Source organism: Parasteatoda tepidariorum, chromosome 9 (assembly GCF_982258835.1).
Source record: "Parasteatoda tepidariorum strain Cologne lab strain chromosome 9, Ptep-v5.0, whole genome shotgun sequence".
Taxonomy (NCBI): Eukaryota; Metazoa; Arthropoda; class Arachnida; order Araneae; family Theridiidae; genus Parasteatoda; species Parasteatoda tepidariorum.
In genome coordinates this window covers 15,804,502-15,830,023 of record NC_141763.1, presented here as the reverse complement: position 1 = coordinate 15,830,023, position 25,522 = coordinate 15,804,502, and the positions used below count along the sequence as shown (strand labels likewise).

Genomic DNA, 25,522 nt, shown 5'->3' with positions numbered 1-25,522 from the left:
TTAAGACTTGATAAAGCAATCCCAGTTAAGTGAAGTTATTTAATGCTTGATATAATAAATATTAAATTTATAAGTTAAAAAAGCACAATATTACTTAAAAATAACTTATAAAGATTTAAGAACAAACTTAAAGTTAATAAAGTACATGTGAAATCAAAACAACAAGCTACTAACACACAAATCATTTGATTAAAAAGTAATAGATATATTTACTTACAACTTACAATGGCTACATGTTGCTCATCTGGACTGACAACAAGTAAATTAATTCCAGTTTTAGAAGCCTTATGATTCCCTTTCTTGCTTAGATGAAACTGAGGTATGGATACTGGTCTTTCACCATCGACTGCATCTGAAACAAGATTAATTAATTATTTTGGAATACAAAATTTAGTAATTTCTTATAATGCAAACTTAAAATATAATTGAGAATTTTACACCATTTTTCTGTTATGAGTTATTCTAATTATCACTAATACTTGATGTAGCTAATCCAAATTTTTTGTTTCATAAAGGTACAGATCTAAAAATTGGAAATTTAATTTAATCTGAAACTTACTGAGAAAAACAAATATCCAGTTAGCCCTTTCTAAAGCAGTGGTAAGTATACTTACCACTAATTTTTAATGTCCATATTAACTTTTCTACCACTTTTAATTTAGGTTTTCATTTGTTAATAACTTCAGCTTTCTTGCAGTATATTGGCAACCATTTTTTAGCATAAGAAAATGTATAAAAGTTATAAAATGCATAATTCTTTCTGAAGTTTGCAGCATTTATAAAATTTATTTTATAAATAAAGAAAAATAAAAGTCAATAAGTTCATAATAGGTGGTGTTAAATATACTTACCAATAAAAAAAAGCATTAAATTTAAATTAATTTTTATACGCAAAATGAGTTTTTCTTTTCTTATATCAATTACTATTCTGATATGAATGTCAATTCCAAAAATTCTTTATTTTACCTTTACTAGAAATAAATGGCACACTAAAGGGTTAAAAGGAAATATTTCAGCTAACCATTAATTTTATTAAAAAATAAAATTTATTAACATAAGGGAAGTTATAGGAATTTCTGAAAGTGAAAAAGACAAATAATAAACTGAGAAACTATATACAGTGAAACCTCCGTTAAGCGGACATTCATGGGACCAAAAAATTTGTCCGTTTATGAGAGTTGTCCGTTTACGGGAAGGGTACCCTAATAACGAAATTTAACACCGTAAATTGTTTTGAATATTCTTAAAGATGTAGAAATTATTAAATAATATCTACAAGGATACTCTAAATATCTACAAGAATATTTATTTAAACAATAAGAAAGATAAAAAAGAATATATAAAGAAGTTTGATATAAATACATAATTCTGGATGTAGCTACAGATAAATAAATATAATTTCCCTATTAGCATAGATACTCAAGTTACACATATGATACCAAATAGGAGCGTACTGTCCTCAGTCCGTTTCAATTATTAGGTTCACATCCCCTTAAACCTACTTATCATTTGATAGGGAACATGGTTAATACCTTCTTGGAAAATAAACCTCCTATGATTCACAGGAAAAAAAAGTAATGCATACCTGTATGTCATGAGGACCTATGGAGATGATTATTCACAATTGATCAGCTATCAAGTGTCTGAATAAATGTTTCATTTATATAAACATCTCAAAGATTATACTTCTGTTTTCTTTTTTTTTATCCCAGTTGTGTTAAATACAGTCTTCAAATTGATAAGAAAATTAAAGAAATTTTCAATGGGGAAGAAGCATTGAGAAAAGCAATTTCAACTTGAGGGGTCTCATAACCTGTGTGGTCCAGATGAAAAGATCAAAAGATGCCGATGTCAGAATTATTTCAGGAGTGCAGTACCATTTTCTCTCCTTTCTTTACAAAGATAAGGCAAGGTGACAGGAGAAAGATTGATTTTTCGCTGGTGAAATAGCTTAACAATATTTTTAGTTATGAATAAGGCAAAAAGTTTTATTTACATGCTTTAAAAATGGTGAAAAGTTGAGTTTTTTTAGCTTGCAATTTATTTAGAAAAAGTAGTGTCCGGTTTGTAGAGATAAAAAAACAACGTTTCAGGACCAAAATGACTGTCCGCGTCCGGTTACGGGAGTGTCCGCTTTGCGGAGAATGTACGTAATGGTTTATTCATAGAAGATTCCCGGGGAATGAAAAATATGTCCGTATTGAGAGGCGTCCGTTTTGCAGGAGTGTCCATAACAGGAGGTTTCACTGTATATGTAAGTACATGCAACAATTGGTAGCTTAACAAAACAATGACAAAATAAAGTATTTTAAACTATATAAACCTACAAAATTCCCACTTCTCAGCAGTATCTCTAAGCACACTTTCTTCATTACAAGACATTTCCATGATTCGATAAACAGTCTATCAATAAAGTAGAAACAGAATTAATTCTAAATGTGACATAAAAATATTTCTTAAGATAAACTGTAAAAACCTAACTTTAAGACTGTTGTCCCATTTTTTTGTAAGACACTTAAAGTTTTCAAAATTAGCAGAGGTTACAAACTACTATACATAAAATAATTTGTAACTTAAAATTTATGTTAATATGTTTTATTTTATATAAAACCAAATTTGAAAATTTGGACTTAAATATTTATTCTTATAGAAAAAAAACTGAGGTTTTCAGGAGTATTAGAACTAGCGACAAATAAATTGATCAATTTTAGTTTGCTTAGCTTTTGAAATTTTAATTTCTTAGCAAATTTTTACCTATTCATACAAACAAATAATGTAAAAAGTTATAGGAATTTCTTATCTGCAAATTTGATTGTTTACAACAACAAAGCTAATGTGATTTATGAAGAATTCCGGTTTATACCATTGTGTTATAAAAATCCTCTACTGTATTAAGACTTTCTTAGTTAAAAAACAATTCTACATCAGCCAACTGTAAATTGTGTAGAATGTGAAAACTATTTCAAACTGAACAATTAAAAACAACATAAAGTTCACTTAGACTTTAACATTAGATTGCAACAATCATAATAAATAAATTACATTCCCTTACTACTGAATATTTTTTTCAACACTACAACTGTAATTACCAGATATTTATTAATTAGAAGATTAACTTTTTAAGAATTTCAAAAACGCGTAGCCATCTATGTGTTGAATAACCAAGTGTGTTGTTATGGACTTAATGTAGGATATTTAGGAATCTACACATGTACTTGTTGATTCCATACCTGCCAACATTGGAGAAAAAAAATAACAGAGATTTTACTAGCGGCACTTTTTAGGCTAAGAGTAAAAATTTGAAGCAATATGTGTAATCATGTAAGCCAAAAAGAGAATTCAAATTTGGAAATAATATAAGCCCTTACATTTAGCTAAGTAAAAAATATGTATATAAATCTTAATCTAAAGAAGATTTTTTTAAAACATTATTTATAACTACTTAAACTATTAACACTCGACATCAGTACTGGCAGTAGCAACCTCTATTGAGGAATAAGAGAAGCATTTTTGCCATCTACAGTTATTTTAGTGCCAAAATAATTTTTTTTAAATTTCTTCAACGAATACAGAGAAATTTGAAAATATATGTGTAAATAGGAAATGGTCGTAAAATACAGGAGTCTTCATTAAAAAACAGGAGATTTGGCAGGTATGTCTTTTACATTTAGTACAAAAATCAAAATCAAAATAAAGCTTGATAACTTACTGTTTTAGAAGACTGAATTGATTCTGGAAGATTTAGAGTGATAATTTTGTTATAATTTTTTCCACTTAAAATAGAAATCTATGAAAGAGAGACAATAAATAATTAATAGAGCCAAATTTTTGTTCTAAAAGAATATGAATCAATGAAAACAAAAACAGATTTGAAGCTTAAAAACAAAAAGCTCCACAGAGCAATTCCAGCATTCATGAATGTAATGTTTGCAGAATTAAAATGCACATAAATCAATTAAAAAAAATCTAACACTTTTAAAAAATTTTGTGAAAATCAAAAACAAAAAAAAAAACATCTCATTTTAAATTTATAATAACTTTTCTAAGTTTAAAATCTTTATAAAAATTAAAATCTGGGTATTACAAACATAACATGTTGTATTACATCCTGATACCAAAACAAATAAAATTATCAGTAGGTATAAATAACAACAAGAGCTATTTTAACAAAAATTATTACTGTGCATATCAAATTGTAAGTCACACTCTTAAAATTTTACAAAAATCAGGAAATCGACTGACACACCGGTAATCAAGTCAAACATTCGTTGACTGTGAAATATTGATGTATTATGAACAATGAGGTACATATGAATAACCTTACAATAATTTTCCTCTTTCAAAAACCATTTCCAATATCTTATATACAATTAATTTTGCAATTCCTCTCATCAAACTGCCTTTAGATATTAAAGTTTTTTTAGAAACAATACTTTAAAATGTGCTCAGAAGAAAATTAAAAAAAGCAAAGTTAAGATAATTCATTTGAGAGTATTTCAAAAAAACATAACACTATGAAAACTTTTAAAGTATATCATAAAGCTACAAGTCACAGAACGTCAAATGTGTGAGATTCAATAACGATATAGCAGTGTTGTCATACAGATTTCAATCTGCAATGCATGCTACATCCTCCTCCTCTGCTGTGTCCCACAAAAAAAACGACTTGACCCCCATCCAAAGAATTTGAAATTCTACTTTTTTTAAATAAATATTTGCCATAACATTTGAATCTACATTTTGTAATGTGACTAGTATCATTTAACACGCGGTGTCTATAAGAGCAGTGTGGGAGTTACCTTTCTTTGTAAGCATTTTTGATGTGAAATATTTTTATCTTGGTACAATTTGAAATCTCAATAATTTTTTTTAAAGTTTTTTTAATTTCAAAAATTTTTATATTTGTGTTTTTTTTTTTTTTTTAGTGGTCAACTTAAGCACCTGACATACTATAAATTTACTATCACACATTTAAAAATAGAGGGTTGGCTTATACAACAGGTCAACAAAAAGCAACTGGTATAACTGAATGAAATATATATGCATTTAAAGTCTTCAAACATAACTTTGTAAATGTTATATAATACAGGGATAAGATAGATCTTAACTATTTTTAATTTAAATTCACTTTTCAAAACTTTTTAAAAGAAACAGAAATCATAAATTTAGTCACATAAGACAATGTTTGTGAATAATATCAAAGAGCTTAATTTGTGACATTATTAATTAGTTAAACAATTCTTCTCAAATTTTAATACAACTTTATTTATTTTTCAACTTTAATAAGGTCTAATTATTTAAATATTTCGATCACTTTGAGCAGCAAACAGACCTTGTGGCAAAATTTTTTTGAGTTATCTGCGACTAAACTCTCTAGCAGTAATATTTTTCTACAAAAAAACTTTTAGTAATAACAAACATATATGTTACTAATTTAAAATAACAAAAGTACTGTGTTTACAAAAAAAACTATATATAACTTTTTTTAATTAAACATTTAATACTTTTTTATTCAAATATTATGGGTGATATTCTCGCATTTTGTTAGAGGGGAGCGCACTAATTATTTCCTTCTTCGCATAATAATTAAAAATTATGAAATCCGTAGTAGTAATTGCTGAAAGAAAGACAAAATCAAAGTGAATTAGACTTCCCAAAAAGGGGTTACTCAAATGCATGTTTCATTTTGAGATTAGGTTGATGTGCTAAACAATACCGTGTACAAATTATCGGATTTAAAAACTATGGAGAAATCAATAGCAATAACAGCCAAAAAAGTAAAAGAATCATTGTTTAAAAAAGTAAATACTCAAATGCACGATTCAAATTTACCATAATGTTTGAAATAGTATATCGGGATATTTAAAAACCATGTAAAAATCAATATCAATAACTGCCGAAAATACAATTGCAACATTATATCGATTTACGATGTTATCAATGTAATTGGAGTGGGCCAAAAAGCTATTATCTAACTGCATGATTCAAATTTTAGGTGTAAATTTCTGCAAAAAAAAAAATCTTTCACTTTTCAAAAGCAATATCTTTCTGCAAGAACTCAGTAACAATGTTGCCGTATCACTGCGATTCTGCCATGAAGCAAACAGAACAGCAAGCTTAGGAAACCTCCATTTCAGTAGCATATTAAACTGCCAATAGAGCAAAGGCTGAGAACAAAAATGAATATTACGGCTTTAAAGAATTTTCCAATTAGAAGCTAGCGCGTAAGAAGTAAAAGTATCGCAAAATCTTTATTTACTCTTACACAAGAAAGGGCAACACATAAATTTAAAGTTCATTTGCTCAAAATCGCACGAACATTAGTTGGCTCAATCATTCACTCTGCTCTTTATTTTTGAAACTAAAAAGACTTAAGTCTTACAGAGCTATCAGGAAATTCAGGAGAAGAAAAAAGAATTACATAAACTTAATGTTGCTGTTATGTTTATTGAATTGAATGATTATAAAAACTATTCACTTTCAAGTTTAATCAGTTAGTATCTTAGTATCATTAAGGAAATAAGCATTTGACAGCTATTTAACTCCCTGGTTATTAAATTATTTGATACAGATCAAGTCCTAATGGATTCAAAATGATCTAAGTTCTAGTTAAATTAAGTAAAAATTTATAAGCTATCAGTCAGTCAAAATTAACTTACTCTTTCTAAGTAATCTCCTACAAAAATGTAAAAGCTTTGGGCACTCCAAGAAAAGGAAGTGATGCCAAGTAAGGCATCTGCTTTTGTAAAACTGTTAATGAGTCTCCCATCGATAGTATAAAACAACACTTTATACTGCAAATGCACACAAAATAAAACTAATTAATAACAATAATACAATGGTAAAAATAAACATAAATAAAAGAATCTAAAATGATATTTATTTAAATATTAAATAAAATTTTGAGAAAAAAGACCATTTAGTTCCAATTAAAACAGGGTGCGTGCATAGCCAAATCTTTCAACAAAAAAATAAGCACTATATACATTAACAAAATGCAAAATAATATTCAAAGACTTTACATGAGCATGATAAAATAGCTAGTTTCTGACAAAGAACTCTTTTTCTTGATTATATTAGCCATTATAAAATGATTAAGAGATTTTTAGGTTCGATATCAGAGGGCAGAAAATGAAGCCTGAAATTGAGAATATCTTGCAAAATGTAGCAGAGTTGCACATGAGAGTGAAATAATCTCACCCAACCCACCTCATTAGACGCACATGCGGACTCGCAAATATTTGATCAACCATGTAAAATGATTGCAGCTTTCATATGCTATCAGGGTTCTTGCTCAATTGTTTCAAAAAAAATTTAGGACTTTTTTAGCACTTTTTTATGACTAAAAAAAAAAAAATTAGCACTTGATGTAAAATAAAAATAACATAATTAATCTATGCATGATATTAAAAATATACAAATAAAGTGTTTCATAAAGTAAAAATTACATAATTAATCTGTACATTATGTTAAAAATTTACAAATAATATGTTACACAATTTTAAGGTGAAGTTATGAGTTATACTAGAGAGCAGTATGAAACTGAACAATTAGAACTAGCACAATGTAAAAAAAAATAACCTTTAAAATTTTTTGGTGCAAAAACGATTATTTTGCAATCATTTTTATTCTTTAGACTTAAGGCAAAGGCATTGGGTAGAATTTATTTCTTTATTTTTTGCTGTTTTTAAGCACAAAATTGTTTTAAGTACATATATGATGGCCCAAGGTACAACAAGACTTTGGCAGAGCTTGTAACTAACTTTTATGGCTGACAATATTCTATTTTCAAAGTGTATGCATTTTTTTAAAATAGATTACAAAGTATTTAATTACGGATTACAATGTATTTTATTACGTGTAAATGTTACAATGCATTTAAATATTTTTTAAGATATTAAACCAGATTCTAAATATGAAAAGCGTCGCAAGGTACAACACGCTCCCCTAACAAAGCCTAAAACACAGAACATAAGACATCAATTTATGGTGTAAAGCAAGAACAAAAAACAAATATACACATACAAACATAACATTTATTTGTTTCAGACAGAAAATGGAAGAATTTTAATTGCACAAATGAACTGCATAATAAATAAAAAGGGAATTTAGTTCCTTTTTAACTACTCAGAAAAGATTTATTCAGCAGTTTTCTTCAATAATTCAGCTTCTAATTCCACTATTTTTGTTTTTTTCTCAGAAAGGGATTTCCTCAAATTATTTGATTTTATGAACAAATTTATATCTCTCTTAGCTTCTGCTTCATTAGTTAGAAGTTCTATTTCCTTTTCTGATTCTTCGCAATCTTTCATCAAAAAACTTTTTTTTTGCTTTAAATATGAAATGTCCTCTTCCTTTTTCCTCTTATTTTCGCTGATGTTCAGCAATTTTTTTTGATCGTCTAAAAAACTTCGATATTTAGAACGTGCACTGGCAGCAGACACCCGCAGTTCTTTAGTTATAGGGACATTTAATACACCCCCAACTTGTTTTATATAGTTACAAATAACACGTTGTGCTATATATGAGTCCCCTTTTCTGTTCTCAACTTCAATATTTCGATTCACAGAAAATCCTCTCTCAACAGACGCTTGTCCATGGGACAATGTCATTATTATTTGCATAACATACCACAGTTCTGCAAAGTTCTTGTCATCACCAACATAACTCTGCAAAAATGTGTCCAGCCTTGTTTCTTTTTCATTAAAACGTTTAAATTCTACTAAATTGCACTTAACAATTCTGTCTAAAAAGTCTACAAATTGCAGTTTAATTTTGTCACAATCTTTTTCCTCAATTTTCTTTTTTTGACTCAAGTAATTTAATATGTTTCTCATTTTTAGAACACACTTACTTTTGTTTTCTGACATTAATTTTGGATTGATGCAAGCAGCATTTCTTACAACAGAATAGTTTATTGGACATTTTTCTAGTAAACTTTCCAACATTTTGGTGATAAACTTTCTGCAATCTTTCTTTACATTCATATGATCCTGGTCAGAAATAACTTTTGAGGCCAACAGCTGTTTTAAAATTTGGTCGCCTTTAAAACCTATACTGATTTTTGTCAGAGAACCATAATTCTTTTCATCACAAAAATTAAAATGGCACAGTTTCTCTAGAGAATTTAAGTTTTCTATAGATTCTGGCTTCAGAATGTTATATAATTGCACACTATGTAACACCAAATTCTGAATATCTGCAGCAAAAAATGGTAAAAGTGGCCGATCTGCTTGATACAGTTTCAAAAATGGTGAAACTAGCTCTGACACACTTAAGAAAAAGTTCAGCTTAACAAGAATTAATTTGTCTTTTGTTGCTTCCTGTAAAGTTAAAAAGGATTTACACTTCACTTTACCAAACTTGCCACTTTCAACATTTTTCACATAAGATTTTAGATCATTCCAAATCAATATTGCTCTTTCAGCTGCAGGTGCATTTTCCAGCCAACGGTGGTTACAAAATTTTAGTGGTAATTTGCTCTCAGTTGATTGATTAATAAAATCTTCTTTTCTTGCTGGTGAATCTTTAAAAAGATAGAAGATTGAGCTCAGGATGGAACCAACGAGCCATTCTGTTTCAGATTCACCTTTGTAGAATGCATTATTTAAAATATGAAGCCCACAGCTTCCTATTGAAATACATTGAACACCATGTTCTTTTAACAAATCTTCTTGAATACTATTATAAAACTTCCAATTGACAGCAGGACCGTCCATAGAAATCTGCAATAATTTCTTCAGGTCTAAATTTTTGACTGATGCATAAAAGCAGGCTAAAAGGTCATCTGTTGTAGAATGGCCCAGAAATGCTGATGTTAAGTATTGCGTCTCTACAATGTTCTTATCTGAGTTCCAAAAGCGGATATGTATATCCAACTGCTTCTGCTGCGTCGCTTTGTTCAAAGACTCATCAAAAAGCAATGTATAAAACTTGGCATTATCAATGCACTTCAGAAGTAGCATGCTAAAATGAGGAGCAAGTCCAAAATGACAGAGATATCTGCACTTAGATTCATTGCAGGCGAATTGACGTGCTATTGAACTGTCTGGAAACATTGCACTAAATAATTTTCCAGTGTCTTTGGAAGAATTGTAGGAGTAGTGGCTTTCGACAACTTTCAAAGCCCATAAAATTTCAGACGAAAGAACTTCTTTCCCCAAAGCCCAAGAATCTTCTAAAGAGCTGGAGGCAGCAAGAGAACTGGAGGCAGCAGTAGAGCAGGAGGCAACAGAATTTAAGGATTTAGTGGAGGGAACAACCTTTCTAAACTCATTCATTGAAATTGCTTTGGTCTTCATGGCATTGAACAGTTGTTGATGCTTCATTCCTAAAATATGAAGCATTAAAATTTAATTAAATTCTAAAATTAAATTTTTTTAAATTTCAAGAAAAAAAAGTTACGCAGCAAGAGGGTTAAAACCTATGTTCACGGGTAAACCGACTTAAATATGAAATAGAATAAAAATAAGATAAAAGAAAATTTTAAAAAAAAATTAACAAACAATTATAAATTAAAAGCACAAAGCTAAAGTAGACCTAATAAAAAACGGTACACCCCGGGGTCATTTAAGTTAATCCACAGAACAATAATTTCACAATCCAAAGAAAATGATGCTATCCTATTGCTATAATATACAATTACCTATTTTATTAGTGGCAAGTATTTAAATTTAAAAAAAAAAAAAAAAAAAAACAGGACAAAATCTATTTTCCCTTATCTTACACTTACAGCATTTTATTTTCCAAAAATCTATACATATAATAAATATATAATATAAAAGAAAATACTATTTTTCATACAATAAGTTAAAAATATGAGTACTTCTTATGGGCACAAGTTAAAATTTTAAAGACTTCTTTAGCCATTAAAAAAAGTTACTTAAAAAATATTTTTTTATACAGTATGGGACCCCTAATTCGGCACTTAATACGACCGCTTTTTTTTTTTTCCCTAAGGATATTTTTATTGATACGAGAAAAAAAAATCAGTCATATTTTCTTCTTATTTGGAATTTTTTCTCTTGAAATAAATAACTATATTTTATCTTTTAAAAAGAATCATGGAAAAAAAAAAAAGTAAAAACATTTCCATTTCCAATGAACAAAATAAAGAAATGCAAGTTGGGAGAAACTGATCAATCAATCTTGACAGCTGTGCTTTACTGCTTTGTGCCCCCCCCCCCCCCAGATTTCCCTCTCTGGTTTCACCATAAATTGGCCACACCCTGTTGACATTCATTTTGTACACCCTACCACGTGGTGTACAAAATGAATTCTATCCCTTTTGCTTTTTTTTATTCGATTAATTTATCTTTATATTTGTCATTAACTGTTACTTTTTTTTTGTTAATTGTTAACTTGTTTTTTTTTTTTTAAAAATCCTTTTCAGTTGTTTGGTTCTTTTCTGCAGTTATTCATTGTTAGTTTCTTAGCATTAATTGTTCATTTTTTTTTCTGCAGTTCCTTGTTAGCTTTCTTTCTTTCTTTTTTTGCGGGATGAGCGTCTTTTGTAACTAAATGTTATGTAAAAAAAAAAAATGAGAACAATGATCTCGAGCTGTAGAAAAAACGATTATTTCTGTTTCGGAGGATTCGGATTATTTCATTTTCTGAGTGTATTACGATCACAAAGAACTGTTAATTCATTCCTCAAGAACCATGAAATCTGAATTCAAATCATTTAAATTCTTTTTTTTCCGAGATTTTTATTGATAGTTTATTTTCGAAGTATTATCTTTCAATACATATTTAAATAAAATTCAATTTCATGTGCCGAATTTTTTTTTTCCCGACCAAAAAGACGTCGGATTAATTTTGCCCATTACCACACAATCGAATTTTACAATTTTGACGATCCGAAAATAAAGAAATGCTAGTAAAAACAGTATAGAAAGGCATTAAGAGGAAAATTCTCAACCCTGTTACAAATAGAACACTTTAAATATTTAATATAATAAGAATGAAGCATCTTATATTTAAATTGGTGTTCTTATTCTTATTCATTGATAAAGGATATTAATTTACTTGAATAAAATAAGAAAAGCGGCGACGCATAATAGTCGAAATGTTGAAAATGGGATATAAGAAAAATGAACGAAAAACGTCGGGGATTTTTTTAAACTATCAGAAAAACAATTAATGCGTATCTATAACAACCAGGCTATAAAATAAAAACACAAAGTTATAATAAAACATCCCCTGAATTCCAATTTATAAGCGTAATAAAAATGAAGAAAAGAATTATTAAAATATTTTGCACAAAAAATATAAGCTAAGTGATCGTTTTCACAAACAATATAACTGATCGATGTCCTGTCGTACTACTGAAATTAAAACAGCCAAAAATAAGAAATTCAATCTTTTTTATTTAAAAGATTAACAAAGCGCGAGCATGTCCAAGGTAATGATGCGTATTCTCAAATCAATTTATTAAAGAACACGCTTAATTTTATTATACAAGACAAGCAAGTTCATTCCGAGTCAAAATTAGTTTCGGATTCCGATGACGTCATACAGTCTTTCATCGATCCCTAACCCATATCTTTTTAAAAAATTATGCGTATAGAATAAATGTTAGAAATTAGAAAAACAATTTTAGAGAACAACAATTCGTTGTTTAGAAACTTTCTTTTTATATTTTCAATATAAAGCAAAGCTCATATTCGCTGAAAATTCCACCTTACTTTTACAAGGAACAAAATTGTTATTCACTAACAAAATTTCTTTAAAATAAAAAAAACAAGATAATTCAAAACAAAACTATAAATTCGATAATGCCATCAAACATAAAAACACGCGCTTGATACACTTTTGTTCGTTCGAGGTGGGGGGAGAGGAAGAGGAAATATAATTAAAAAATATTATACCAATGAACGAAATTATTAGAAATATAAAAAGTCGATCACTTACCTTTCATATGAGACTTCAATTGTCCTTCGCCCTGTCCGGCAATATCAAACTCTTTATTGCAAAGACGGCACTTAGCTTTGTGACGATTGTCTGAAGAACAAAGCCAGTCTTTGAATCTTTCGTCTTTCGTCCATAATGTGTTAAAAACACATTTCCCCATTATTTACAAAGTAAATATAAAAAAATATTAATAAATAACGGCAAATAAATACAGAGAAGGCCGATATTAAAAAGAGGAGTTACGATGAATCAAACTACACGGAATGACAATCACCTACATGGATGACCTTCGACCTTGCCGTGGACGATAAAGAATTGCATTCCATTCCATTCTTCTTTTTATCTCCCTTACCCCATGCAGTTTTTACCCGGTTTCTCAACCCCTTCTACAAGAACTCAATGCAACGTCGCATCCTCTACGGGATTAGCAACAATCCGAAAATGGCGCGAAACCAATCGCTCAAAAAAATTTTCGAAACGCCGAAATAAAAAAATATTTAGCACTTTTTTAGCACTCAGAAGAAAATTTATCACTTTTTAGGCCCTAAAAAAGTTGGGAAAAAATTTTAGCACTTTTTTAGGACATTTTAGGACCGCACGAACCCTGGCTATGGACCGACGTTCGCAGAAATAGATTATGGTTGAATGAATTGTGAAAATGTTAAATAGAACAAGGTGAAAAGCACACTTTCACATAATACGTGGTGAAAATTGACATGGTGAAGAAAAAAATATCCTGTTTGAAAAGGGAAAATTAAGCACTTTTTAAAAACACCCAATGAAAAAAGCACCTTTAAGGGTTTTTAATACTCGAATGTCGAAAAAATAAGCACCTTTAAGCATTTTCTAAAAACGCTACACAATATGTTTAAAAAAAATAGCTCTAATATAAAGATACACTTTGAAAAGTACATCAAAAAAATTTAATATTTATATAAGTCGAAGTTCAGTATTTGTATTAGTAACTAAGTAAAGCTTAGCAAGCTAAGTAAAGCAGTGCAACCTAAGTAAAGCAAACATCCTCTGGACCAAGAAAATTATCTGCTTAGGAGAAGGATAGGCTACTTGAGAATTCTAATGCTAAAAATATTTCACCTAAATTAATTTGTAAGTTAAAGAAATACTGAGAAAAAGAAATTACATTAAAATGAAATATAACTTTTGGTAAATATCATTAAAAATAATTAAGTTCATGAAAAAAATGTATAAAAAAATATAAATAAAGGTTTTTTCAAATCATAAACTTTCTTTAATTATAGAGACAATTCTTTAGATGTAAAAATAGGTATATCTAAAGAAACTATGCAACTTTTTTGTTAAGCCTTTATTACTGTAAAGACCAAACAATCTCTTTGAAATAAATGTTAGCCGTTAGTTTTACCAAAAAGTATTGACAAGCAATTAGCAGCAAAAGAGCTCATTATTTTTTAACATACACTGCACAAATTGAAATTGAAATTTGAAAAACACATACCAATATCAAGGTCAGGTTGCTAGGCAAGATTTTGAAAATATTAGAGGAAAGAGAGAATGAAAATAGCATGAGAAATAAAACATTATTATGATCGAATTTTAGATGCTTGATTTGAGCTTGTTTCAAGTTTCTTCAACCGTAACTCACAACTTGTAGAAGAAGAAGAAGAAACATGAATAATAAATAGTTTGGATATCTTATCTTATTTAGCTATATCTCTTATTTTCTTATCTCTTTATTATTTTTTCGATAAGCACCAAAACTTCTGTCTTCATTAATATATTGCAGTTCACTCTAAAAATTATCTAAATGCAGAATTGCATAACTGCAGCAAATTTCCTTTTTATATGTTAATAAAAAATAAGATAATTGATTTTAAACTTTAAAATAAATGAAATTTTAAGCATTTAATGTTTATAAATTTTATAATAAATTTTTTTATGTGCAAATTCAAAAGAGGGAAATAAATTTTTTATGTGCAAATTCAAAAGAGGGAAAAAAATATTTTAAAGCATAATTAATAATGGTATAAAATGAATGCTTAAAGGGACTCTGAAGGGTTTGCTCACTTGTCTGAATATTCTCTTCAGAATATTCATGGTGTAAAATAAAAGTAATGCAGGCTGATATCACAACTCACTTCTGAAAAGGCTGCAACAATTGCAATAACAAGTTCAACTGGTGAAAAATAAACTTCCCCAGCATTTTCACAATCTATAGAAAATTCCTAAAAAAATATTTGTTCCATGAGTGAAAATAATAGATAGATTAAATAGCTAATCAGTCAGGGTGCATAGCCAGATTTTTCAACAAAAAATAACCACCTTTTAAGTACTTTTTAAGCACTCAAAAAATATTTTTAATCACTTTTCAAAAAAAAAATTCATAATTAGGAGCAGTGCAGTAATAAAAAAAATTTTTTTCTATCATTTAAAGTGATAGTGTTTTTCTATCAATTAAAATGATTTTTTTTTCTATTATTTATTCATTAATTTATAAGCACAAAATCAATAAAATTCAAAAATATTCAAAAAAAACTTTACATAATCATGATAAAAATAACTAGTTTCTGATAAATATTGCAAAGAAGATTGTGAAAGTTTTTTGTAATAAGAAGAACAATCAACATGGCAAAGAAAAAAAATCTATTTTTAAAAGATAGGAAATTCAGCACTTTTTACAAGCCCCGAATAAAAAAGCACCTTTAAGGGCTGTTAAAAAATTTAAATAAAAAATAAGTACCTTTAAGCATTTTTTAAAAACACTACACACCCTGATTTACATAATAATAAAATTTATTATTATTTTATATCATAATAAAATAAAATGATTACTTATCAGAGAGACAATTCTAAGCATATGGTATTTTTAAACAATTCTAATAAAAATATAAAAGCCAGCAGTGTATTTCCCAAGAGAAAATAATCTAAAAATTGAATAACAACTAATTATTACTTCATATCTTAATAATAATATTAATAATAAAGATTACGATTACCCATTAGGGTAACAATTCTAAACATAAGGTACTGTTAAGCAATATTCTCTGAGATATTATAAGGTAATATTTAGGTGGTTATATGGAATATGGATGTGGTTATATGGAATATTTTTTACCTTTAAATGCTGAAAATTATCACAGGAATAAATGCCAATGAAATCCATAAAATCCTTTCTCTCAACAACAGCCATGTACTTGGAACACTTTGAAAAGGCATAACAGTTCTTGACACATTTTGGATTTGCTATTACAGTAGATTTTGATAAAGCAAGTGACCAAATTGTGATTTTAAACTGAAAAATAAACATTTGAAGTTTTTTAAAAAAATCAAATACCTAAAACATCTATAAAATTACAGAATTATTCCCAAAACTTCTTTAAGAAGTTATTTTTTCAGCAGTTACTTTTAATATTTTGCTGATAATAACAAGTTTTTAAACTAATTTTTTTTAACAACTAAAGGTTACATATTTGTTATAAATAAAATATAACAAAATGCATCTTCCCAGTTTTGAACAAGACAAAAAAAATTAAAGATTATTTTTGAAAAAAAAAAGCTTTTGCTTTAAGTTATAATTTGTGAATTTTACATTTTCAAATAAATTTAAATTGCAATATATTACATCAATTACAATACATTACAAGTACAATATTTATATATTACTAGTGCAAGATTGCTTTTTTCCATACATTAACTGCAATTATTTTTTTTAGCATTAATGGAAATTGCTTTACTAGTTTTTAAAGCCCTTTTTATACAGAGGAAGGGAGGTTATTTTGTATCTTCTGAAAAAATCCCTTTATTTAAAAATAGTATAATGTATTATGGCATTGTTTATACAAAAGGTCTATAAAAAATAAAAATTTCTGAAAGCCAGCAGCCCAAAAATATGCAAGCTTTCAAACTATAATTACTTTTTAAAATTAATTATACTAACATATTTTTAATTATACTAACATATTATGTGTAATGGCAACTAAAATTAGGAGATGATTTACACTAGGAAATAACAATAAATTAGTAATTTGTATATGGATCATTCCAAAAATACAGATCACTTTTGATAAATGGGAAATTAAAAAGAAAAAAAAATTAACCAAAATGCATCTAAGGTGGTTAATTACTTATTCAAAAATCAAAATCAAGCTTTAGCAGCGATTTTTAAATAGAAAAATGAGCAATTTTTCGCTGGTAACACTTGTTGTGATGTGAATGTTCTTTACTACAGGTAAAGTTTTTTTTTATGCCTGTATATCTGTCACTAAGTAAGCAAATTATGTCCCCTGCGTTACTATTTTAATATTTTTACAACTTAAAAGTTTGCGTAATTTCATAAAAAATACATTGATTTGAGAAATTTATAGAATTCATTACTGATACCAATTACATGTTGAATATTTCTTGTTATCCTTAAATGAAAGTATTTTTGTGTTTTTTGGTGTAAAAAATACATGTCAGTAACACAGGGGACAGTAAAGTAACAAAGTTGAGATACATATTTAGCACCAAGAATTCAATACTTTGAAACGTGCTATGATATAAACATCACAATTATTCTACAACCATGAAGATTGAATTAATAGCATTTTTAGAAGAAAAATAAACTCATTGTACAAAAACTAATTATAAACTTGTTTTAATTTGCTTTAAATCGAAACAAAAAATGAAAATACAACTAATAAAACAAAGAGAAATATCCTCACATTAAATTCACTAAGAACTATTAAATGTCTGTTATCTGGAGCCCAAGAAATGTGCGCTATATTAATAGCATTTTCGTTAATCTTACATCTCCAGCTAGGATCGGATAGACTCCATACCTATAAAACATTATATTTGCAGCGAGATAAATAAAAGACAAATAAAATAGATTTGGAAACATATCATACTAAATACTCGGTAATAAAGAGATAAATCCATGCGAAACTCATACTTCAAAATGTATAAAAATAATATTATGTTTTAAGTTAAAACCGACAGCCACAACAATTTCTAAAAATAAAAAAAAAAGCTTAAATTTGCAAGGCAAGACAACTTTAGAAACTAAATTTCAAAATTATGAATTAAGCTATAATAATTACAATCTAAAAGAATTATTAAATTAAATTAAATATGAAGTTTGTAAGAAAAAAAAACATAGTTTTCCTTTTAAATATTTTCAGTTAATTGAGTTCAAATTGTAAAATTCTACTGTTAATTGTTTCAAAATATCATTACTTATCAAAATCTCTATTGGAATTATTATTGGAAATTTATAATTGGGATGTGTTTACAGAAACAACATTTCAGTTAGAATAGATAAAGTACTTGAATCACTTTTATACAATTTGTTGATAGTTCCCCAGCTCAAAAATCAATTTTTGCAGAATCGTGAATCAGATGGAAAAAAAGGGGGATTTCGCAGTTTTGAAGTAAAGTGGCGCATGGCAGAAATATTTACAATAAAATTAAATTTAACATTCTTTTATAATTGCAGATGTTTATTTAACACATTTTACAACGGAATTTTTTTAAATATTTAATGAAATCTTGATAGCTTGAAATGTCAACAATTCAAACCAAGAATATAATCTATTAATTTTAGTAATTAAATAATGTGACATAGAAAGATAAGATTAGTTCACAGACTAATTTTAAAAATTGAAATTAAACAATTTGCTTTAAAAATTTCTAAACTGTGGAATATAGGATAAATTCTAAAACTACAGACTATACGAAGGATTAATTCTTAAATATCAGCAATTTTACAAGAGTAAATCTCTCATAATGATTTAAAATGGGATTTACAAATTATAGTTAAATACTGAAATTTAATAGCCTAATGCTACTTTGGATTCTAAAAGCAAGAAAGTACGGAGATGCATTAAATACATTCAAAACAAAATCAATATAAATTTCATACTTGTATGAGATTCTGTTTTAACATGCAGCAAGTTATTAAATCTGAATCAGGTGACCACTATATAAAATGAAGGGAAAAAATCATTAAAACAAACATAAATAACCAAGTTTACAGCAAAATATTTATTTCTAAAATTACATATCACATTTGAAATTAATAAGGCAACTAAAATTAATTAATTAAACTAAACAAACAACATTAATTAAACTAGACAAACTAAAATTAATTTATTAAATTTAATTAATGAATCCATAACTCAAAAAACTGTATTAACAACAAATGTCATCCACTAAAAGCTTGAAAAAATGTATTTGAACTTGAGAGGATGAACAAAAAGTATTGTATTAACTATTGAAAATTTGAAGACCTATAAATATATATATAGGGAAAGTGTGAGCGTGGAAGAGGGCTCAGTGCCTTACAAATCAGGCTATCCCGACCTAATAGCAGGAATTGAAAAAACTTAAAACATACTTTATTTTAATCATGGAAAAAAATGGTTTAGAAAATTAAATAGTTGCAAGAATGGAACAGCAGCATAACCATTTCTGAGCAGAAAAAATGCGTTTTGAAGCAAATAAATTTGGTTTTTGTAGCAGATTGGAGCAAATTGTTTTTCTATTCTGAGCAGTACAATGTTTGCAAAATTACATTTTTAGGCATATATGAGGATATAAATTTATTTATTTAACGGAGCTTAAAAAAAAGCCATAAAAAAGTCCCAAAAAACCGATGCAATCATTCAATTCCCCCAAAAATGTAAAAATAAATTTAAAAAAATAATAAATAAAACTCGTAAGTGAAAAAAAAAATTAAAACTTGAACAGATTATAAACAAAAAAATTTAAACATCAATAATTAAGTTAATGCAGTCAAAAATAACAAAAAAAAAAGATAAGAGATCAATGATAAAATCAAACCAACAAGGATATTTTTTTTTAATTTTATATTCGTCGTTGAACAGCAAACCCAATTTTGGGTTTGCAACTACTAATGTTCAACTCTGTAGCCTTGTAATTTTGAACCAATCCAGAGGAAAGGGAACTCCTGGATCAGTACCCCCAGAGGTATTGATCGGCTATGGGAACATGAGGGACTTTGGGGCTTGACATATTTAACGTGCATCAGTCACCATTTACTACACAGGGAGACTTTGGTCGGCGGGAATCGAACCCACAAATTCCTGGACATGGTCCCAGTGCCCTACCAACAAGGATAGCAACTTTCTTCCATAGAAGAAAAAAAACTGCCCCATAAGAAATATGTTTCTTTCAACTCAAGTCAAAGAAAAGAAAAGAACTATTTTTCAAAAAATAAGTATAAAAAATTTAAACAGTTTATAATTGCAATCCAGTTTAAATAAAAGTATAAATTTTTGAGCTATTTAAAGTATCATTTTGTTGTTGTTGTTATAATTTACGTCGGACTAGAGCTGCACAATGGGCTATTGGCGACGGTTTGGGAAGCATCCCTGAGGATGATCCGAAGACATGCCATCACAATTTTGATCCTCTGCGGAGGGGATGGCACCCCGCTTCGGTAGCCCGACGACCTGCACGCGAATTTGAACACTTTACGGTAGAACAGTTTATCGAGGACCCATACCGCACACCCACGGTCCCTACGCAGACTGATCCGAGTGGTCAACCACCCGCACACACAGACTGCAGCCGACTTCAGTGATCTGATGGGAACCGTGTCTTAACGATCAGTCCACTGCGGTACGTGAGTACCATACGATAAGTTTTGTAACGTATATGTGAAATCATGGTAAGTCTCAATTGCTGTGTTTCCTTTGCCTAAAAAAATAAAAGAGCTGCAATAGAAGTCATAAAATTTAGCTCCAATAAAATCAAATTTCGTTCTATAAACTTAAATTTAAATATTGATTCCAATCATACATTAATAATAGTACTTAAATTTCGTTTCTTTAAAATTATTTTGCGTCCGAAGTAAATCATTAAATGCTTTTTTTTATTTCACTCCTAAGAAAATGATTATTCTGCAATTATATTGTTAAAATACATTTAGGGAGTCTTAAATTTCTTAATAAAAAATAGCCTTTCTAAAGTTTAAATAAAAAAAAAAATAAAAAAATTTTTTAAAAATATAAAATTATTGATAGTCCACCGCTAGCCCCCCCCCCTCTTGCGGTTCTACTTCTGTGTCTTAACAACTTATTATTAATAAAACTACCACCTAATATTTTAAACATGCTATATCGGAACAGCCTGTTATTTTTATCACAGGCTAGTCGAGCACTTTACGGTAGCACAGTTTAATGAGGACCAATACCGCACACCCTCGGTCCCTACGCAGACTGATCCAAGTGGTCACCCACCCGCACACTGACCGCAGCCAGTGATGCTTGACTTCGGTGATCTGCTGGGAACCGTGTCTTAATGAACAGTTCACTGCGGGACGTATCATTTTTAAATAAATGGAAACAGGAAATTTTCATTTATGAATTTAGTAAAAGAATTAAAATAACTAATTTTATAAAATTTTACATTAATTAAGGAAAATCTAAATTTATAATTAAAGAACTGTTAAAATAATATTATTAAATATTATTTACACCATTGAATTAATAGGTATGTACTTATTATAGACATTAAAAAGTACACATTGTGTTCTTAATTCAAAAAGCATACTAACTTTTTATAATCAAATACTGTTAATACAAATAATCAAATAAACTGCTAAACAATTTGATATAGAGATTTAAAATTTCTCCCTAAAAAAATAATAACAAATAAGAATCATTTTTAAAAATAAAAAAAAATTTAAAACTTTTTTCAAACCTTCTGTTACTAAATTAAATTTAATTTGTTTAAATTTGAACTATTCTTAAATTGCTTATCATTGCTAAACAATTGTATTGGTCATTTTGTGCAGTTTCTGCTGATTTTTTTTTTTAATAGTTTCTTCCCTTGTCCTGGAAAAAACAGATTTCTTCCTGATGAAATGCCAGCCCTGATAACAAATATTAGAAGACACTTAATTTTCTAAATTCAAATATAATTATTAAAATTTCATTTTATCAACAAAAAAAATATTATAAAGAAAACATTGTACTCACTAAAATTAAGTCAATTGAAAAATCGCATACAAATCTTCTCTTTTCTCCTTTGACTTTAAAGTTTTCTACGATCAATTCATTTTGAACAGCATAAGCCTAAATCAAAAATATTTAAGTAAAGATTTATTTAGAGGGTACATCTATAAGATAAAAAAGTATATTAAAATAAATGCTTCAATATCTCTTTACATTAAAAAAAGAAAAGATATTGCTGTTTCAGAAAATTTTTGCAAGACACATCTTACATCTAAGACACTATTGGATGAAACACTGGGTCAGTTCCTGAATAGGAGATTTTAGATCTCGCCACTAGGTGTTCTGATCAAGCCGTTTGAGCAAAAAAAAACTTGTTCAGTCCTTAGCTTAAGAGAAGAAATTGTCCTCTCTTTATAAACAAATGATTTTGTGCTGAAATAAAATGTTTTGAAATTCAACTTATTTTAATGTAAAACATATTTTCAAAGCTGCACTGATAGCATTTTTTACAGTGACTTTTTCATCAGAATAGAAATTCGCATAAAATATAGGCATTAAGAAATAGATTGATACATTTTAAGCAGAATGATCAAACCAAATTCAATTAGAATGCTCCTTAATTTTCTAAAAATTGTGAATTGTATTTAATTATTCTATAAGAGTTTGAATTTTATTATTGTAGTTTGTTCTTCTGATAGAATTATTTAAAATATTGATAAAATAATTATTATGAGGGGTCTGTCTAGGTCAAGGGTGGCGAACCTTTATACATCAACATGCCATTTTTCTAAAAAAAATTTTTAATGAGGTCATAGACGTGCCGTCAAATAATTTTGACTTCGGGATTATAGGGATAATAACTCAAAACTCTTTATTTGCATTGAAATAAAATACATTTTGCAATGTCTCAGTTATACACATAATTCAACTTAAAGTAACATCAGTGTGACTTCTGTTGTTGCAGATTAGATGACAAATAACTTATATTAGGTTGTAAGATGTTAGTTTAAGCAGGACTCTTAAATTATTTTTGCTAGTTATTTATTGTTAGCTTGTTTTTTATGGTTATTAATTGATTTTTTAGCATTAATTATTTTTTTTATTAATAATTGCTTACTATTTTGTTTGTTTTTCGTGAATTTTAATTTAAAACTGTTACATATGCTTCAATTGTGATAGGTGGCGTGCCCAAAATATTGTGTCGAGTGCCATAAATGGCACGCGTGCCATTGGTTCGCCATCCCTGGTCTAGGTGTTTCTGAGAGGTACCTATTTTATGAAAGTTTAGACATAATTTGTGAAAATAAAAAATTACATTACAAAATTAACTTCACAAAAATATGGTAAAAATATAGATTTATCGTTTCTGACGGGATACAAAAAAAATTTTAAGAAAAAGCATGTTGCAAAATTACCGTTCTTCGTAATGTTGAATTTGTGAAGGTGCTGTTAAACGATAGCAAATTTGGCTTGGACAGACCCCTGATTACTAAATAAAGAATAATGATATCACATGAAAAATATGAACTGGATCGTTCAAAAAGTCGACCCTCAAACAGTTGTGTAGTTTTCAAAAATTTAAAGAATTTGGTGTGAGCTTCAGAAGCTCCATCTCGCAATAACTGACCCAATATAATTTTCAAGTTATTTTAAGTAAAGGTTGTTTTTTAAAAGGGGGGCACCATGCATAATTTGGCAAAAACTATTAGCAACAGAACTATTGTCTTCAATATTTTGCAGCCATTGATATTGAATAATACAATGAGCAAACTGTCTTACATTGTTCAAATTTCTTAGTTTTGGCACAAATAAATTATAAAACTGTGTCTTCTTACAAACAAACATTAATCCACTCCACTAAAGAACAAACTCCCATGTTACATAAAAATTTTATTAAATAATACACAAGAAATATACAAATAGTCTACAATTTTAATCCACTCCTGCATTCCTTTATTGTGGCCTTTCTATTATGACCATAATGTTATTAAATATTTAATGTTATTTTAACGTCCTTACATTTTTCTTTAGGTTGCTTTTAATAAAATAACCTTATTAAGTACTGGAGGACAATATACTCATTCGAACCGAACAATTCAATTCTGCATGAAACCAATACTCAGTTATTTTTTATAATTCATAAAGAAATTAAAGCAAATACCAGCAAAACATAGAAACTTCTGTTAACAATCAATCACTTCATAACAGAAAATTTCAAAAAATAAGTATAGAAAAGTTCAATGTTTATTAGTCATGACCAGTTATATTTTTGCTGGACATAGTGACCATGTGTGGTAATTAGGACTGTGGAGTCAGAGTCACGGAGTTCCAATCGGAGATTTTTTAGTAAAACGATTCCTTAAGTCGCTAAAAAGACATCAACTCTAGCTCCAGTTTTTGTTGAGCATAGTGAATTGTGTTGGATGACAAAAAATAATAAATCAATGAAAAGGCAAAGAAAGCCATCTATGAACTTTCACTATGAATTAAATTATTTTCAGCACAATTGGAGTATTAAAATTACAAAGGGGAAAATTTCTTATCGTGATCTGTAACAGAATAATCGCCAAGTCTTGGCAACTTCCAGGCCCGCGAGAAATTTTAAAAAAAAAAAACATCACAGAAAAGGACCAATTCAAAAGGTATAACTCGAAGCTAGCCCCGGGCAAGCAAATATACATATTTGTTTTTTTTTTTTAATTTGCAAGTTTAAAATCTGATTGGCACCTTGACGATTGTTGTTGGCGAGACAGATCATGATACGGAAATATCCTCAGTACCCGGATGATATTGAAAAAACTAAAGCAAGGAAAATAAAGAGCCTTTAAGTTTAAAGGTGATTATAAAGCCTATAGATATGAAAATGAAGAAATACAAACAAGATTTCTGCACATCCCTAGAAGAAAAATTATTACTGGCAACTGGAGATAAATGAATTGTTTCTCAGTCTGATTAATAAACCGGGAAGATTTCCGTATCGTGATCTGATGCAGAATAATAGTCAAGTCTTGTAAACTTCCGGGCAGTGGCCCGCGAGAAACTAAAAGAAGCATCACATAAAGGGACCAACTCGAAAGGTATAACTTGTAGCCACCCCCGGGTAAACATCTACATGTTTTTTTTTAAGATTGCAAATTTAAAATCTATTTGGCATCTTGGCTATTGTAGTTGGTACGACAGATCACGATACGGAAATATCCCCAATAAACCGATCACCACTGTTTTGAATAATTTATTTCCTTAAACTACTACAAGTTAATACCGAACATAGTTAAATTATGCATAATTCAGTGTGTTTCATGTTTAATAAATAATAATTAACCATTGTTTTAAAAATAGCACACATATATGCATTTTACTGCTTTTATAAATAAAACACATACTATCATATAGTCTTTTGAGTTCATATTGACATCCACATTATGTACGATCGGTTTCAAAAAAACAATGGAATCTGTATTTATCATCATTGTATCCATTGCAAATAATCATTATATAATCTTGACCATGCAGTTACATTAGTTGACAATTTATGTTTTTATATATTAGAAAATTTCACAGAAGAGACACATTTTTGAAATTCAAAACAAACGCTGATTTTTTTCCCAATAAAGATTGATTGAAATTGATAGAGGCATGTTTTGCTTGGAGCTTGGATCGTATAAACCTGTAAA

At 28.4% G+C, this 25,522-nt stretch overlaps 2 protein-coding genes across 5 annotated transcripts in view; both read right to left on the bottom strand.

Moving 5' to 3' along the window:
- LOC107448856 (WD repeat-containing protein WRAP73) overlaps positions 1-25,522 on the bottom strand; it is a 37,020-nt gene extending 11,498 nt beyond the window's left edge. The window contains exons 1-10 of one of the 4 annotated variants that reach the window (XM_087150941.1): positions 25,232-25,522; positions 21,873-21,968; positions 18,791-18,847; positions 17,592-17,708; positions 16,004-16,180; positions 15,027-15,113; positions 6,660-6,794; positions 3,710-3,787; positions 2,328-2,403; positions 218-352 (exon numbers count right to left, since the gene is read on the bottom strand). In XM_087150941.1, the coding sequence (XP_087007067.1) occupies positions 218-352; positions 2,328-2,403; positions 3,710-3,787; positions 6,660-6,794; positions 15,027-15,113; positions 16,004-16,180; positions 17,592-17,708; positions 18,791-18,847; positions 21,873-21,968; positions 25,232-25,327 (1,054 nt within the window). In that variant the 5' untranslated portion in view covers positions 25,328-25,522. The remainder of the gene's footprint in view (positions 1-217; positions 353-2,327; positions 2,404-3,709; positions 3,788-6,659; positions 6,795-15,026; positions 15,114-16,003; positions 16,181-17,591; positions 17,709-18,790; positions 18,848-21,872; positions 21,969-25,231) is intronic. The other 3 variants (XM_087150944.1, XM_087150942.1, XM_087150943.1) reach the window with 3 other exon arrangements.
- LOC147803337 (uncharacterized) lies at positions 8,017-13,224 on the bottom strand. Its single transcript, XM_087150938.1, has 2 exons — positions 12,913-13,224; positions 8,017-10,330 (listed from the first exon to the last, which is right to left on the bottom strand). Exons 1-2 carry the CDS (start codon positions 13,070-13,072, stop codon positions 8,139-8,141), a joined length of 2,352 nt encoding a protein of 783 aa, XP_087007064.1. The 5' UTR covers positions 13,073-13,224; the 3' UTR covers positions 8,017-8,138.